Genomic DNA, 15,849 nt, shown 5'->3' on the forward strand with positions numbered 1-15,849 from the left:
GATTTTAATTACATGTATTATATCTTTTTCATGCCTCTCTGTGGGCCCTTTATTGGAAATAAACTGTCTGGTTTTTTATTTTCTACTTTTAAACGTCCATCTGTTGTAGAGATGTACTCTGTTTTTGTTTCAAATGATTCACCTTGTGTCTGCATGTAGTATTTTCCAACTTAAATTTAATCTCTTGAAAACAAATTATACCTTTTGAGGCATTTCAGTTTTCTTTCAGGCCAAAATATTTCCGCAGTGAGCTAGGATATAAGGTTTGTTTGAAAATATATATCAGAGTTATGACTACTGGTGTTCGCCACTTTTCCTGTTGTAAATAGTAAAGAGAACAAAAAACCAAAAGTCTAATGATTGTTTTTTTAATTCCAGAAAAAATGTAAATATGAACCAAATCGTAATTTAAAGCTGTTGAATTGAAAATTGAATAGATTGTTGTGCATCATGGTTCAGGTGCACTGCAATTAATCATTACAGCTCTATATACTGGGGTAATTAAAATAAGACATCTACAGTATATAAAATAGTAACACAAAATGGAGTTCTTCATTCTTTAATAATATTCCCTGGCTCTAAGTACGAGTTAATTTTAATAAGATTGACTTTTATTTTCCAGACAGGAAGTTTGTGATTGCCAATGCCCAGATTGAGACTTATCCCATCATCTTCTGTAATGATGGATTCTGTGAACTCACGGGTTATTCCCGAGCAGAGGTCATGCAGAAATCTTGCTTGTGCGAGTTTCTACATGGACCCACAACAAGCACATACTCGATACTACAGATGAAGGATGCCCTACGTGGGACAGAAGAAAAGCAGGTGGAAGTTATGTACACCCGCAAGGATGGTAAGAGTATTCTACCTTAAAATGAAGCTCATATATATTTCCTCAGGTGTAAACTTGCAGTGTATTAATTTTTATGTCGAGGATATTTAAGATGGGATATTGAGATATTTGATCTTTGACACTTCATCTGTCATCCTCTCCTTAGTGAGCATGTGCATCACTGTAACCTAAAAATAAGTCATTACTATTCAAAACATACATATAATTGGATAAAGTCATATAATATATAAAAGTTAAAAGCAAGGATCATTGTACAAAGGATGAGGTACAAAAAATGTCAAATTTGGCCCCTCATCTGTTGTAAAAGTGAAAGACTCTGAATAGATAGTTTCTAATTATGAACCTGAAATATGACACCGAGATGAAAACCAGCATTGCTTTAGATAACTATAGCATTATGAAGAGCCAGTCTCAAGAAGGTGTACAATTTTCCAAATTGTCCAAATTAAAACCCTCATTTCTGATAAATTTTCCTAAAAATGTAAATATAGTTTTCTTAACTCTAAAATGAGCATCTTAACTATTATTAAAAATTTGCAACTGAGTGCTGAACTAAATACTGCATTTAGTAACTATACTCAGACATGCACACTTTTCTCAGTGTACAGATTGATTAGATCATAGAAGGTCTATGATTAGATATTGGAATTTACACCAACTCCATAGTTCCTGGACGTAAGAAATCCAAGACATGTTTCTTTGTCATGAAAATCATTGATTGTTTCTTTGAACTTAAATATTTTCCTGTCCCGTCACTAAGGAGATAATCATATAATGGACTGCTTGACACATCTGGACATCACTTGACATATAGAGATATTCACTGTACACGGTCCCAGGAGTAAATTGAATATTGTGTTAAGTATTACGTGTCTGAATTCTTATGGTCATTTTCACCTCTCTCTGTCGCATTCAATAGAGCAGACTGACTGTGCAGCTCCAAGATAGAAAACTATTTCCAATATTTAGTCAACAGAGTTTTGGCTACAAATAAATTCAATAACATAGAATTCATCTTCTTCACAATGTCAATAGTTTTGTCAGTGTGATTTCACTGTATCAAGAATATGTGATTATATACCTCCACATATGAGTGGAGATATGCCGTTCCTCCACATCAATTCCTCCACAATAGTGGAAGTGTGCAGTACTGCCACATACAGTGTAAGAGTGGAATTAAATAAGTCAACCACAAAACCTTGACATTCCTGAGATGAAAAATTCTCTGTATGTGTCTGCAGAAACTTTAATCTTGGTCATAATTCTTAAACGGTTGGGATTACATTTTACATGTGTATTCCTTTTGACAAGACCTAGTTTTGCGGTACCAACATTTTCTCATGACCTTGGAGTTTGACCTACCTTTGAAAGACTTTAACCTTGCATGGATATAATTTCTGAATGACTGGAAAGGGCTTTTACTTTTCACATGCATGTGTTTTCCTTTTGACAAGACCTTTATATGGGTAGTGACACATTTGACATTTTGACCTTGGAATTTGGCCTACTTTAGAAAAAATTTAACCTTGGCCATGTGCTGTCATAGTGGGGGCATAGGTGTTTCACAAATACATCTTGTTCATTTATATGTAGTTCTCTTGGACGAGACTCAATATTAAAGTTGAACTCGTCAGACAGTACATCAGACAAGCTGTCACCCATTACCAGTACCAAGATTCCAAACACATAGATTTCCAATGTCAGTCAGACAAAAGATCAACTTCAGTTGAATTGAAGACCGTCTGACATTTAATGCTTTCTTTATCATCTTTCTGACAGGGAATTCTCTGGCTTAGTGTCATAAAGCAGTGTATAAATACCCTAGTGACATGACATTTATGTAGAGATGTTCACAGTTTTTGGAGAAAAAGGTGGATTAGTTCATAAGATACAGAGGCAGTTAAGAGGGACTGGGGAACTAGTTCTTTATAGTTGTTTGTTTGATTTAAAATAGAAGATAGAAATCAAGATAGTGTGATCAAAGAAGAAAAGGGCAATATTGAGTTATAGAAAAGTCAAAAGTCAAGGTCTCATTAACTGGACTTGTACATACAGATGTAATTAAAATACATCTGCTAGATTGAGACATATTATTGATGAAAAGTGTTTGATAATTAAGATTAAAATTAAGTTCTGGTTTAAGATTAATTACATGTTCCTTAGAAAAAAATTGCACTGTTGGTTTATTTAAACAATAATAACAATTGAAAACAAAAATCGCTATGTAATCTGCTTAGATCAAATCTTTGATATATACATAAAACAGTGCAATTACATGTTGTATATATGTCCGGCACTCCATGACAAAATGATCTTTCTTCTGAAGTCTTTTATAGGCATTGGGAAAAAAGCAGTAGTATAAATTATGAATTTTAGTAATATTGTGTCAATTCTAGGGATCGAGATTTGCTGTCTGCTATCAAAAAGAAAGATGCTATAATATACGTGATTGAATTTATGAGAATAATTATGATCATGCATATAGCTATAAATGCCATTATGAATGACAATATCTACAGCCTTTGGATGAGGAAAAATAAGGTTCAAATTGACAACTTAAGAAATAATTTTTTTTTATTTCAAAAAATAAAATTTTATGACAAAATGTTTAGCTGATCCTCAGAAAATGAATCATTGCCATCAATCAGTTGATGGTGATAAGAAATGAAGCTAGCAATCAATTTCTTAGTACCGTTTATGAGGAAAACCGTAAATTTCCCGCTGATCAGCTGATAGTTTCCCCGAGATTGACAATTTAGTTGAGGAGATAGTTTAATCTGTGTACATCAAAAAGTTGTTGCACTTTTAATTTGCTGGCTCTATCAATCAATATGGCATTAAAATCGGAGCTGATAATGCATCTGATTTTTTCGTTGTCTTAATGTTTCAGCTGATCTGATGAACATAATGTTTTTGCTGTCAATCACTCAGAATTTAGGTGTTGGCTTTGTGGGATCAATATTATACATTTTTTATGATGTCTTAAGAATAAGCTTTTATTTCGTAACTTTTTTATGCCCTGGGCCACCATGAATGTGGCTGGGGCAGTAATGTTTGTCAAGTCCGTCTACTGTCCTTCCATCCTTTGTCCTTCTGTCACATTTTGTTCAAACTTCCGCGGGTTTAAATCCCACTGTGGGACGTAGAGATTGGTCCTTCGGATGAGACCGTATAAACCGAGGTCCCGTGTCGCAGTAGGTGCTGGCATGAAAAAGATTCCACACTGCTCAATGGCCGTAAGTGTCGAGTATAGGACAAAATTTGCAGCTCTCCACTGGCAAGTGGTGGCGTCTCCATATGAGTGAAAAATTCTCGAGAGGGACATTAAACAACATACAAACAAAAAAAAAAAAAAAATTACCGTCCGGATAAACAAGTCATTTTTTTTATGAACTATTATGTTTTGTAGTTGAAATCGACAGTCCAGATGCGGAACGCAAATTTCCGGATTAATGAGACAAAATATCGTGGAAAACATAGGTTCCCCAAAAATATTGTCCGGATGGTGAAGCGTCCGGATAAATGGCGTCAGGACTATAAACATGGCGCCACTGTATATTAAAATACCTACATATATACAAACACTTGTATGAAGAGTTGATATTTCATACTTTAGTTAATACTGTTTAATGCTTTAATCACTTTTCTTCTTTTCTGTAGGTAGCCTGTTCCTATGCAGTGTTCTCATCGCCCCTGTCAAAAACGAGCAGGGAGAAATCATTATGTTCATCATTAACTACGAAGACATAACAGATGCTCCCCTGAAGAATGAAATCGCCAAAAATTTCAAAAACAGCAACATGAGTAAGTAAGACATGGAATGACATAGGAATAACATTTAATCAACCTTTGCATTCATGAACACATTCTCTTATTCTATTAAAACCTGATCGAGTTGGGAGAAACATGAAGTCATAGACATTTTTGGACGAATCTATGGGACTCATTACAAATAAGAGTTGTCGAAAATGTATGCTTTGAAAATGATGAACATGATTGATGATCAATTGTTTATTGTCATAACATCTGGGGAGGGGATCAATTCTTCAGAAAGTTATTTTCAGCTCACCTGAGCTCACCTGAGACAATATTAAATATAGCTCAGAGAGAACACAGAATTTCTTTGCCACAAGTTGGAAAGCACACAGTGTGGTGTTTGATATGCCATGTGTACAGTGTAACATATTTGAAATATTGAAATACACAACGGGGCAAACTGTGTTGCACTTGCAGCATCCACTGTCACTGTGGCCCTTTTCACAGAAAGTTTGACAACTAATTAAGATAAAGATTTACCCATTCTCCAACAGGTATGTAAGATGTAGTAGGTCACAAAAAATCATATTTTTCTAACTTCCAGATTTCGATGGGGGGCCTGCTCCCCCCCCCCCCCCCCCCCCCCCCCCCCCATTTTGTGACCAAAATTATACATAAGATTAATAAATCAATTTTTTGGCATGGGACATTGCATTAATTACATGTAAAATATAGATAAAATAAGTCAAAAAACTGTTTTAAAAAACTCTTAAAACCTGAGAGCTTCTGGCCTGAGGCTTTAATTGCATGACCTACATTAGAAAAACATTGTTTGGTTTTAGTTAAATACTGTAAATTACTTTTTAATCATGAGAACTTTATTTTCCCAAAATTACATGAGACTGTCTGTCTGCAGAGACATGTATATCATTTTCGCATGTATTTATTGAAGATTATATAATTACAGACCTGTTTACTCTAACGATTTTGCTGTATTTTGTCCGGATTTTGAGTTCAAAATATGTCTCACGTTTTGGCATTATGAAAATACGGAAATCGGAAATCCGTTCGTTTGGATTTTAGCAGTTAGTTTTCGTTATGATCTGTCTCAGTTTGACGCTTATCGCTAAAAAAGAGAAATATTTCAAACACTTCAGTGATGTCGGGTTGCCAAAACACAGTGGTTTAAAAGAAATGACAGAAATGATAATCAGAAAATGTAGTCGTTCTCTAGTAATGTATGTAAATTTGGTGGAAAGTGAAATCTTACTGGCAAATGCCAAATCTCACGGACAAATCTAATAAAAAATACTGAGAGACAACAATATGGGTAAACAGGTCTGTAATTATATATCATAATTTATTAAAACCAATTTGAAATTATAACTATCTCGTCAGTCAGTCAAATTTTGTAATCTAGTGTAAGATTTTAAAGGAAAAATTAAATAACTAGCATGTTTAATCTGTATGATTGTTAGCCATTTATGTATATAGGCAATCTACTTTAAATATTTTAATATCATAATTTTGTAGTGAAGAGGAAATATGGATCGATTGGTATTAAAACTATCTAGGAATGCTCAAAGAATTTTTATTTGAACCCTGATTTTAGATTAAAATTTGTCAGTATTTAAATATATAGACAATGTAGCACTTAAGAAATTTCTAACACTCTGGTTTGGAACAGATCATAACCCAATCAGTCTGCTATGGTGTGTTACAGTTAGCACATCCTTTAATAATTAGTATAATAATAGACTTGTGAGGTGAGAAAGTGGAAATATTTGACTTTTTGACACATGTGAGTGTTATAGCCTATGGGCCTCCTATGATCTGGAAATCATCCATGTCTTCTTTGTAAAAGTTAATTTAAAAAAAGTAATAGGATGATCGAGTCCTGTTGTTATGTACTTGGCAGAGCACAGTGCACTTCACAAGAATTTTCATGCATATCCTGCTGTTCTTTTCAACATTAAAATTTGTTCAAACCATTGTGACTTTCTGTAAGACAAACCTGAGGTTACAGTTTTTATGCATTTAACATGTTTATCGCAGTCTACCAGTCTCCTATGTTGATAATAGCTCTAAGGAAGTCTGTTATGATTTGAAAATATTTTTTGTTGTTGTTTGATTAATTAATTGAATATATATTTTGAAAATTATGGAGTTACTGATTAAAGATTATAGGATTTTATGGTAGTTCCTATAGGTGAATGTCAGTAACATAGATTCTGCAGTTACTTTAACCTTCACAAAATATATATGTTAGCTGTTAAGGTCTGCTCAGAGCCTGGGTAATCGTGGCAGAGCTTAGCATTTCTTTGTGTTTATAAAGAACTACAGCTGTTTTTAAACACATCCTGATTCTATGTCGGAGAAAAAAAAAATCTACACAGAAAGCTGTGAATATTAAACGGAATCCCCTGCATGATTACACACTCCGCATGTTTATATATATATTGACGGCAGCCAGGAAGTATACCCTAACACAATAAATGAAGTGTGAATATTTCAGCGGGAGTCGTAGAACAGGTGCTTTATTATACTGTCTGAGGAAGCGCTGGTACTAAATCTCCTGGTCTGGCGATGTGTCAAACTTTGGACAGATACTAATGTTATGTTTGAGATTTCATTTTGTTTTTTCACTCCCTCCCACAGACAAGGTTGCATTGAGTTTTCTTCTGTCCCTCTGTTAAAATTCCATGCATTTCAAAAAAATGGAAAGTTTTGTCACTGTGAACTTCAGAAATTAAATGCTTTTATTCAGTGTAGATAATATGCAGAAAAGCATAATGATACATTATAATTTTGCTTGCTAGTTGATGGAAGACAACTGCAGGACTCGCTGAGTCTCCCAGCAATGGGGAGTTGACTTAATTTATAATGTTTTAATGCTGCATTTTCTTTTGCAAACAACTTTATTTATCTATCGCTTCAATACCCAGTGTTTATAGGTATGTTATAACCATCAACTGGATTGATTTATGACATTGGTTAAAGGTCATTTCATCAAGGTCATGTACAGTCATGAGATAATATATTGAATCATCACATATGTTGTGTTGAAGTTTAAATATTGCTTTATCCCTTACTGAAGTTGAAATCTAATTTGCTAAATCTATTGTTCCTATATAATGACCTAAAAAAGGGCATGTCTTGATCCAGACTCCTTGCATTGTCTTTTAAAAACTCGATCTTTGGGAGAGGGGGGAAGGGTGCAATTTTGGAAACATCCCAGCACAAATGCATTTCTTTATGTATTGTGAGGATTAAACCTCAAATTTTGGTTCCCTTGAATTAAGTTTCAATTTTGTATCAGGGTGATTGAAAATAAAGAATGTGTTTGAAGAGTTTTCAATCCCCATGCCCCCTTTATAGCCTAGAAAACATATCTAGTTTACAAATCTCAGAATGATTACTATTTCAAGCAACAAAATGATACAGTTGAACTTCCGTATCTCGAAAACAAATATCTCAAATACCATGGATATGTCAAAGTGATTGTCCTTACCACATTTTACCCTCGATATCTCGAACCATTGAGATATATCGAAGTTTTTTCTCAGTCCCATTGAGTTCGAGATAACAAGGTTTGACTGTATAAACATTTTTAGACAAATTGAACTTTAATTCCTTGCATAAAAAAACCTCAATGTTAATACAAGTTCCATTGCTGTTCACAATGAATTGAGACTTAGATCAGCTTGTTTTATATCGGCTTTAATATCTCCAAATTAACTCCTTTATATTGAAATATGTCCCAATACTTGATATCGCGATTACTTAACTTAATGGAACTCTTTCACGGTGAAGGTAGGAAACGTCTTTTAGCTGGGAGCAATGTGCTGTTGCATACAACACGAGATCAAGCATTGTGGATTTTTAAAGGACAGATGAGAAAGAAGTCCTGGTGAAATATCTTGCAGAACATTCGCTGAACCACGCTAATAAATTTCATGAGAACCTAGTCCAAATGTGCTTCATTTTTATTTTTCACTAAGCCGACTTTTCTAATTAAATCATCCATTTCTTTCTGATTAATAGTTACTTTTGGAAGCTGATAAAATAAAACTCTAAACATTCCAATTAGACAACCTACTATTTGAAGTTCAACCCTTTGCAGTACATTGTACTTTCGGCATACTAATGGTTCGAATCATTCTATTGTCACTAGCGTAAGTACTTCATGCCCCAAAAATCTCGTGAGATTTAGAGTTTCCTCGACTTCGCCGCAAAAGAGTGGCATTAAGTTAGATAACTGTGAGGTAATTGCAATACTAAGTATTGGTTTATATCAGAGATACCAAAAGTGTGACTACATGTACTCCCCACCCCTTCCCATTTAATATATGTCTAGATTTTAGATGATGCCTGAGTCTGCCCATTCAATATTGCCTCTGGCATTTATGATACATCAGGAAACATAATCATGTATATTAGACACACTAATGATATTTTATTATCATCATCACTCTGTCATAAAAAAAGCGTTATTACTACTTGATGTCAAGCTCGTTTTCTTTGCCTCAAAATTCAGAAGATTTTATAGGAAATTAATAAAGTCTGTATTATGATTAATATCACGAATACAGGAAATATATTTTTTTTTATATATGGGCTTCGCAGTGTTTTGTTCAGCCTGGGTGCTCGTGTAGCAATTAAGTGATCAGTCTGTCCGACTGTGCTTGTCCATAGATGGCGTTTCATTTTTCTTTCTTTCGATTGACTGACAATCCACTGTAGGGACATTAATGGATTTTTTTTTTTATTAATTACTGGGAGAACCTGTAATTAACTTTTATTAATTGAGATGTCATAATATACAGTTATTGACTGGGTATGAGGGCAGCATATGATTTGTTGGACCTGAAGGTGAAAATGTTGCCCGAGGCCGCAGGCCAAGGGCAACATTTTCACCTTCAGATCCAACAAATCATATGTTGCCCAAATCCCAGTCTATAACTGTTTTGTTATACCCTTCACTTAGATAGAACACTAAAATTAAAACCTTTAAATAGATTTACTCATATGTTTAACAAATTCTTGGTAAGTTATATTTTGGCTTTTTAAATAAAAATGACAACAAAGAATGAAAAAAAAAAATCATTAAATTATTTTAACACAGAAATTATTTATCAGAAAGCATTATTTTTCCCATGACGCCAACTTTCAAATATCTTGAAACTTCGGCTATTTCCGTGTTGCCGATATTGAACGACGACTAATTACTTGTGACGTAGCAGTGACGTTGCAGTCTAACAATTCTTATGTTGGACTGACAGACCGGTCAACAATGACATTGTTAGACCGATGAAAAAACATTTACTTTTTTTGGACTTTTTATTTGTAATAAATATAAAGAAAGATATTTATAAGGGTATAACAATGTTATTTATAGTTTGATAGGCGCTTTAAGATTGAGACTAAATTCTTCACCTGAAATTGTTATGGAAAAATAGTGATTTAGCCGCGAGTCAGGTTTAAGTAAACTAAAAAAATGTTTTAGGTCGATTGATCTTAAAATATTTTTTTAAATGTTTAGACAAAATATTCAATTTAACATATTTGCAGAAGTGATAAATGATATATCATACAAATTGAAGTCAATTAATAAATAAAATTCTAAATCAGAGATTAGATATCATTTATATACATGTATTCCCCATAAATCTGTAGGGTTCTTTGACTTGTAAATTTGGGATTTAAAATAATCAAATATCATCTTTTCATATAATAAGATAGATTATAGAGGAGTCAGAAATCAGAAAAAAAGACAGCTACATTTCCAATATTTCACAAAGATCTGTGTTTGTTTCAGGAACGATAATGATATGGGCATTAACACACGGAGAGCTGAAATCATGAAAGAATTAAGAAATCAATTGTATAGTTGGCAAAAGTACAAATTGTTTAACCCTTTGTGGATCACAGTGATGAGAAAGAGGCAAGGTGTTTGATATAATAGGCTGTTTATACTAATTAAACTCAACCTTGCCTTGCTTAAAGTGTCAATTCAATTAAAAGCTCATGATACCAAGAATTTCTGCCTTAAATATATTTTATGTTCCTTTCAGAGATCAATGACTTGGGGCAGGCAATGTGTTTGTTCTGTTTGTTTATCTGCTGTACATGTATGTCTCTTTGTTTTAGAATTAACTCTTAGATAATACCTTAAGTTTATGAAATATTAATCCAAAATCATATATTGTAAAGTTGATGCTCAAGGTCATTTTCAGCATCCTGTCAGGTCAAAGTGATAAGGTCAAAGTCAAAAATCAAAAAAGGACATTTTCACCATCAAAGATCACGATAAAATATTTCACATAAACTCATCTTGTTACGATAATAACTCTAATTCCAATTTTGAGTTTTATTTTACTATGTTTTAATGTACATGTTTTGTGATTCTTTCATTGACAGGTCGACATCGAAGTTTTAAGCTCCGCCTCCCCTCAATTCGCCGGGACATCAATTGTAAAACTAAGTGCATCAGTCTACGGTCCCAGGACCCGGAGGATCCAGACCGTGATGATTCACCCACCCAACTCCCTGTTCCCCGGGGCTCTCTTCCTCCAAACTCCCCTCCCGCACATATCCGGAATGTTGAGAGGGAGATCCAGGATAAGACTGGGATCCCCAGGCGGGCGTCGTCAATGGAGACACTAGATAAACAAGGAGTTCCCAAGGCAGACTCCCACAATTCAATGGGTAGGTTTCCCAGGATTCCTTGTAATAATTTCAGTGATATAAACATTTTAGGTTTGTCATTATTTCATCGGAAAGATATATATCACACTGTCTCGCATTTGATGTCATCAAGAACAGTCTGCACATTGTATATATATGTTTTTCAAAAAACATCTAAAAATATTTTTCTGTGCAAGGGAGAGTGTCCCTTGATTAAGCTGTCCTGTTGTACATATACAGATATTAGGTTCTTGTATTGTACAGATCCCATTTAGATGTATGGTAAAACATATTGTGAAGATCAGTAACATTTTAGTTATTTTTGTAGACGTCAGTATGCAAGATGCCTTGATTTTTATTTTGTATATGTAGATGTCCAGCTGAGAACATGCAGCACGGTAGTGGGAGTTGATGTGTATATATAGTGCTCCAGTTATTGAATGTTGTAGCCTGTGGTAGAAAAAATGTGTAACAGTGGCTGTTGTTTCAAAATATTCAAGATTTTAATTTTTTTTTCTCACATATACATGTACATACTTTTGGGGTGATGTGGGAGGGGGTGGGGGTGGGGAGTTAATAGATCATACGTTTTATCCCACTAGCATCACAACACTTTTGGGATGATGTGGGAGGGGGTGGGGGTGGGGAGTTAATAGATCATATGTTTTATCCCACTAGCATCACAACACTTTTGGGGTGATGTGGGAGGGGATGGGGGTGGGGAGTTAATAGATCATATGTTTTATCCCACTAGCATCGCAACACTTTTGGGGTGATGTGGGAGGGGGTAGGGGTGGGAAGTTAATAGATCATATTTTTTATCCCACTTGCATCGAAACATGCACAAAGTGAAATCAAATTTGAAATTAATTCAGAAGAATTGAAATGGTTTCAGTTTTTAACTAAAAACTGCCTGGGGCTGTAATTATAGACTGAGCATTTATGTACTTGATTATGGTATATAGTGTTAATGATCTCTGAGTCAACAACTGTTTTACTTAGAAACAACAACTACGCATGGGATTCTGCTTGTTTGAAATTTTCTATTTTTTCTTTCGCAGCTAATTTTAAACATTTGTGTAGGCTGCTTTGGTGGAATAAAAATTAGCTGACATTTTAAAACTAACAAATGCTTCAATCCTTTCTTCAAGTGTAAAAGAGTCTTCAGGTTTTTTTTTCTTCCCCTTTTCATGCTAGAAGAAAAAGCAATGTTCATGCAGACAAAAAAAGAAATTCATCCTGGAGGCATATATGATGGAAATTATAAAAACTAAGGATTCCTATTCTTCAAGATTTGACAACAAAATCATTTATAGCAGCATTTGTGTATAGGGATCAATTAGTTCTCTTGTCAATTTAGAAAAAATTTTCTTGCAGATGGGTTACGGAGAAAACATCGCCGCCAACGGGCAAATACAATAGGGTCATGTGAGTAAGGAAGGCCCGTCTGTCCCCCCGTTTGGCTTTTATTTCTATACAACCCCTCCCAATGCAGTATAACTGGAGAATTGCAGAGAAATTCATTTTATTAGGCCTCAGCATTTCCAGCATTTACATGTACAATCAATCTTCAAAGGTTACAATTTGAAAACCTACTTCTTAGTCTATTTTATCTATTGATGTTTAATGTGAACTCTTATAATAAAATAGAATTGATTAGAGTTGGCATGAATTTGATTAAAGAGAGATAACTCATGATCAACTCATGCCAAAGCTTGATGTAAACACAAGTTACCTTCCTTCTCACACTTGAAGATCAATGCATATTTTAGTAATTCTTTCAAATAATTTTCTCTCTTATATGTTATCAAGCATTAATATGCTACATAATGAAGCCTTCAATTCAAATTATACAAATATGATAGTAATAAATGACACTAATGTGACAGACATCAAAAAAAGTCTTAAAATTAAGTTATTTTTCACCAATTTTGAAATGATATTCTCTGTAATTCTCCCATCTTTATCTCTACCCCCACATACTAATACAATACATATAACCAATAGACTTAAAACCAGCTAGCTTTAAGTTACTTACATCTCCTTAACAATGTACTTACTAAAAGTCACCACTGAAGACTAAAAGTTTGTAGGTCTTTCAGCTCAGTTGAATGTTATGCAGCATTTGAATAACCTTCAAGGAATGAATTGATTGATTACTAAATAGGGTTAATTTTACACCTGATACAGTTCAAACTTGGATGTTCTTGTAAAAAAAAAAAAAAAAAAAAAACTTAACAAAAAGTATTTTTTTTAAAAAGTCTTAAATTGTTATCAGAACATTAAAATACCTCATTGAACATATTTTATTGTTGCTAGGTTTGAGTGTATACATATAACCTTTAATTATGAATAGAGGGTCAGATTTTCTTTGCTTTTTGTGTACATTTTTAATTTGAAACTGAAAAGTACAAACATGAGAAAATCGATACAGGTATAGTATCACTGTTAAACATTTATAGCCTCAAATTGCATGAAAAAAAAGAAGGGATAAAAAAAAATCCCCGTCCAGGTCGTTCAAAAGCAATTGTTTTATTCATTAAAAAAAAATCATAAGGTAAAACAATCTTTGAAAAAATTCTAAATTAGTTTTAAAAAAATGGATTATTTAAGATTATTATTTTCTGTATAGCTCTAAAATCATTGAATACATGAAGTGACTGATGACTGCGTGGCAGATGTTTTTATAGAATCCCAGAGTTATGGGGACTGCATGAAGAGAATAATTTGTTTCAATCCTAAAATTCATACTGGAGTTTCTTTTTCAGGGGGGATGGGGAATCTGTTCAGAGCCAATGTGATCAACCAAGCATCCAGCGATTCGCAGCTCGCCAAACATCGCACAAAGTTCACAGACAGCATGAACGACCTGGACGGGGATTTACACACAGACAAGGAGGGGGGACCAACCAAAGACAATCGGGGACCAATCTTCCTGTCTAATGTTGCCAACATGAAGCATAACGTGTCTGAGAAAGTAGCACAGGTCAGTGTTTTGGAGATATACTAAGAGATACATGTACACCAGGGCAGATGTAGAGATCGATGTTTACTATTACAGAACAGAGCTTTAGAATCATATTGTTGATGAAATTGTGTGCTTTTATATTCGTGGTTCCCTTTTTACATCCTCTTGAGAATATCTAATCAAACGTCACAACTGAAGAACTTGCGTTAGCAGTGCATGGTTTGTGAGTGTCTAGGAATTCTCTTGGTCAATCTTTTGGTTTGTCACCCTTCTCCAGGTCTCCTCTTTGGGACAATTTCAGTAACATTTATTATGTAAGAATATTTAACATTGAATTATTTCAAGTTTTTATTATACATCACATGCAGTCTTACTACAATTTTCACACCTGGAACAATAGACATTATCTTATTGACAGGGTTCGAGGGCAACATGCGTTTTGTCAGATCCAAGAACCAAACTGTAATTGCCTGAGGCTTTTAGGCCGAAGGCAAACAGTTTGGTTTGAGGGGATAACAAAATGCATTTTGCCAAAGAACAAAGAGTTTACTTAATAGCTGATCCCACCCACAGTGTGACATAAGCAGTCCAATATCTCATTGACAGGTCCAATATCTCACTTTGTGGTCAAACATCGATTTTTTTATGACCGCTTATTAAAACATTAGAAATGTTAGACTTTTTTTAGTAAAGATTTATATAGAAACCAAATTTTTAAAGGTATAACAAAGGTTTTTTACTGACACCAAATAACTTAATACACTTCAAGACCAAGCTTCGTGGTTGGGTTACTGTATGTCATTATGTGCATAGTTATTAAAACTATCATTGTCAGTGATTAATCATGGACACAATGTCAAGCTGGGTGCATTACCGCTACATTTTCAAAATAGTCACCATACTGCTAAATACTCATTATCCCTACAAAATATTATACGTTACTGGTACATTTATAATTTATATCTTACCATGTGTTACTGTAACAATGCTTTTTCCATTAGCCAGTGCCAGGTACAGCTGTATGCATGTAAAAGTTGAAAGTCTTATTTTTTGGAAATTTGTAACCATGCATCAATTATTAAGCCTGCATCAGTGCGATTTGTAACAAATTTCTTGTTGGAAACTAGTCATTCAACTGACTCTATATAAATTATAATATAATTGTACTTTGGGCGTCTAAAGGCTGATTGAAGTAATATATAGAATATTAATTGTAATCTATATGCTTCGACTACATGGTGAGTGAAGTACATTTGAACTTTGGTATCTTGAACACTGATATCTTGAATACCATGGATATGTTGAAGTGATTTGGAAGTCCCAACCACATAATCCTTTAGTATTTTCCCCTAGACATCTCGAATCCTTGGATATCAGAGTTTTTCTCAGTCCCATAGAGTTTGAGATATCAAGGTTTGACTGTATATTGAATAGAAATCATGTTCTGTGGAATGCTTATAGTTAAAGGTTTGTCATGTAGCTGTGACGAGTTGTAAAGTCAATCTTCCTATTGATAAAATGAAGCTGTAATGCACACCTGAAATTGAGGTGAAAAGTAGCAATTATAATGAGTTGTAATTTTTTG

At 34.0% G+C, this 15,849-nt stretch overlaps 1 protein-coding gene across 1 annotated transcript in view; it reads left to right on the top strand.

Moving 5' to 3' along the window:
• LOC133188548 (potassium voltage-gated channel subfamily H member 6-like) overlaps nucleotides 1-15,849 on the top strand; it is a 46,833-nt gene that overhangs the window by 15,185 nt on the left and 15,799 nt on the right. The window contains exons 2-5 of the mRNA XM_061324018.1: nucleotides 623-853; nucleotides 4,514-4,657; nucleotides 11,030-11,317; nucleotides 14,065-14,282. Coding sequence (XP_061180002.1) covers nucleotides 623-853; nucleotides 4,514-4,657; nucleotides 11,030-11,317; nucleotides 14,065-14,282 — 881 coding nt within the window. The remainder of the gene's footprint in view (nucleotides 1-622; nucleotides 854-4,513; nucleotides 4,658-11,029; nucleotides 11,318-14,064; nucleotides 14,283-15,849) is intronic.

The sequence above is a fragment of the Saccostrea echinata genome, unplaced genomic scaffold (genome assembly GCF_033153115.1).
Source record: "Saccostrea echinata isolate AGI-Se365-2 ecotype Australia unplaced genomic scaffold, CSIRO_AGI_Sech_v1 ptg000016l, whole genome shotgun sequence".
In the NCBI taxonomy this organism is placed as follows: domain Eukaryota; kingdom Metazoa; phylum Mollusca; class Bivalvia; order Ostreida; family Ostreidae; genus Saccostrea; species Saccostrea echinata.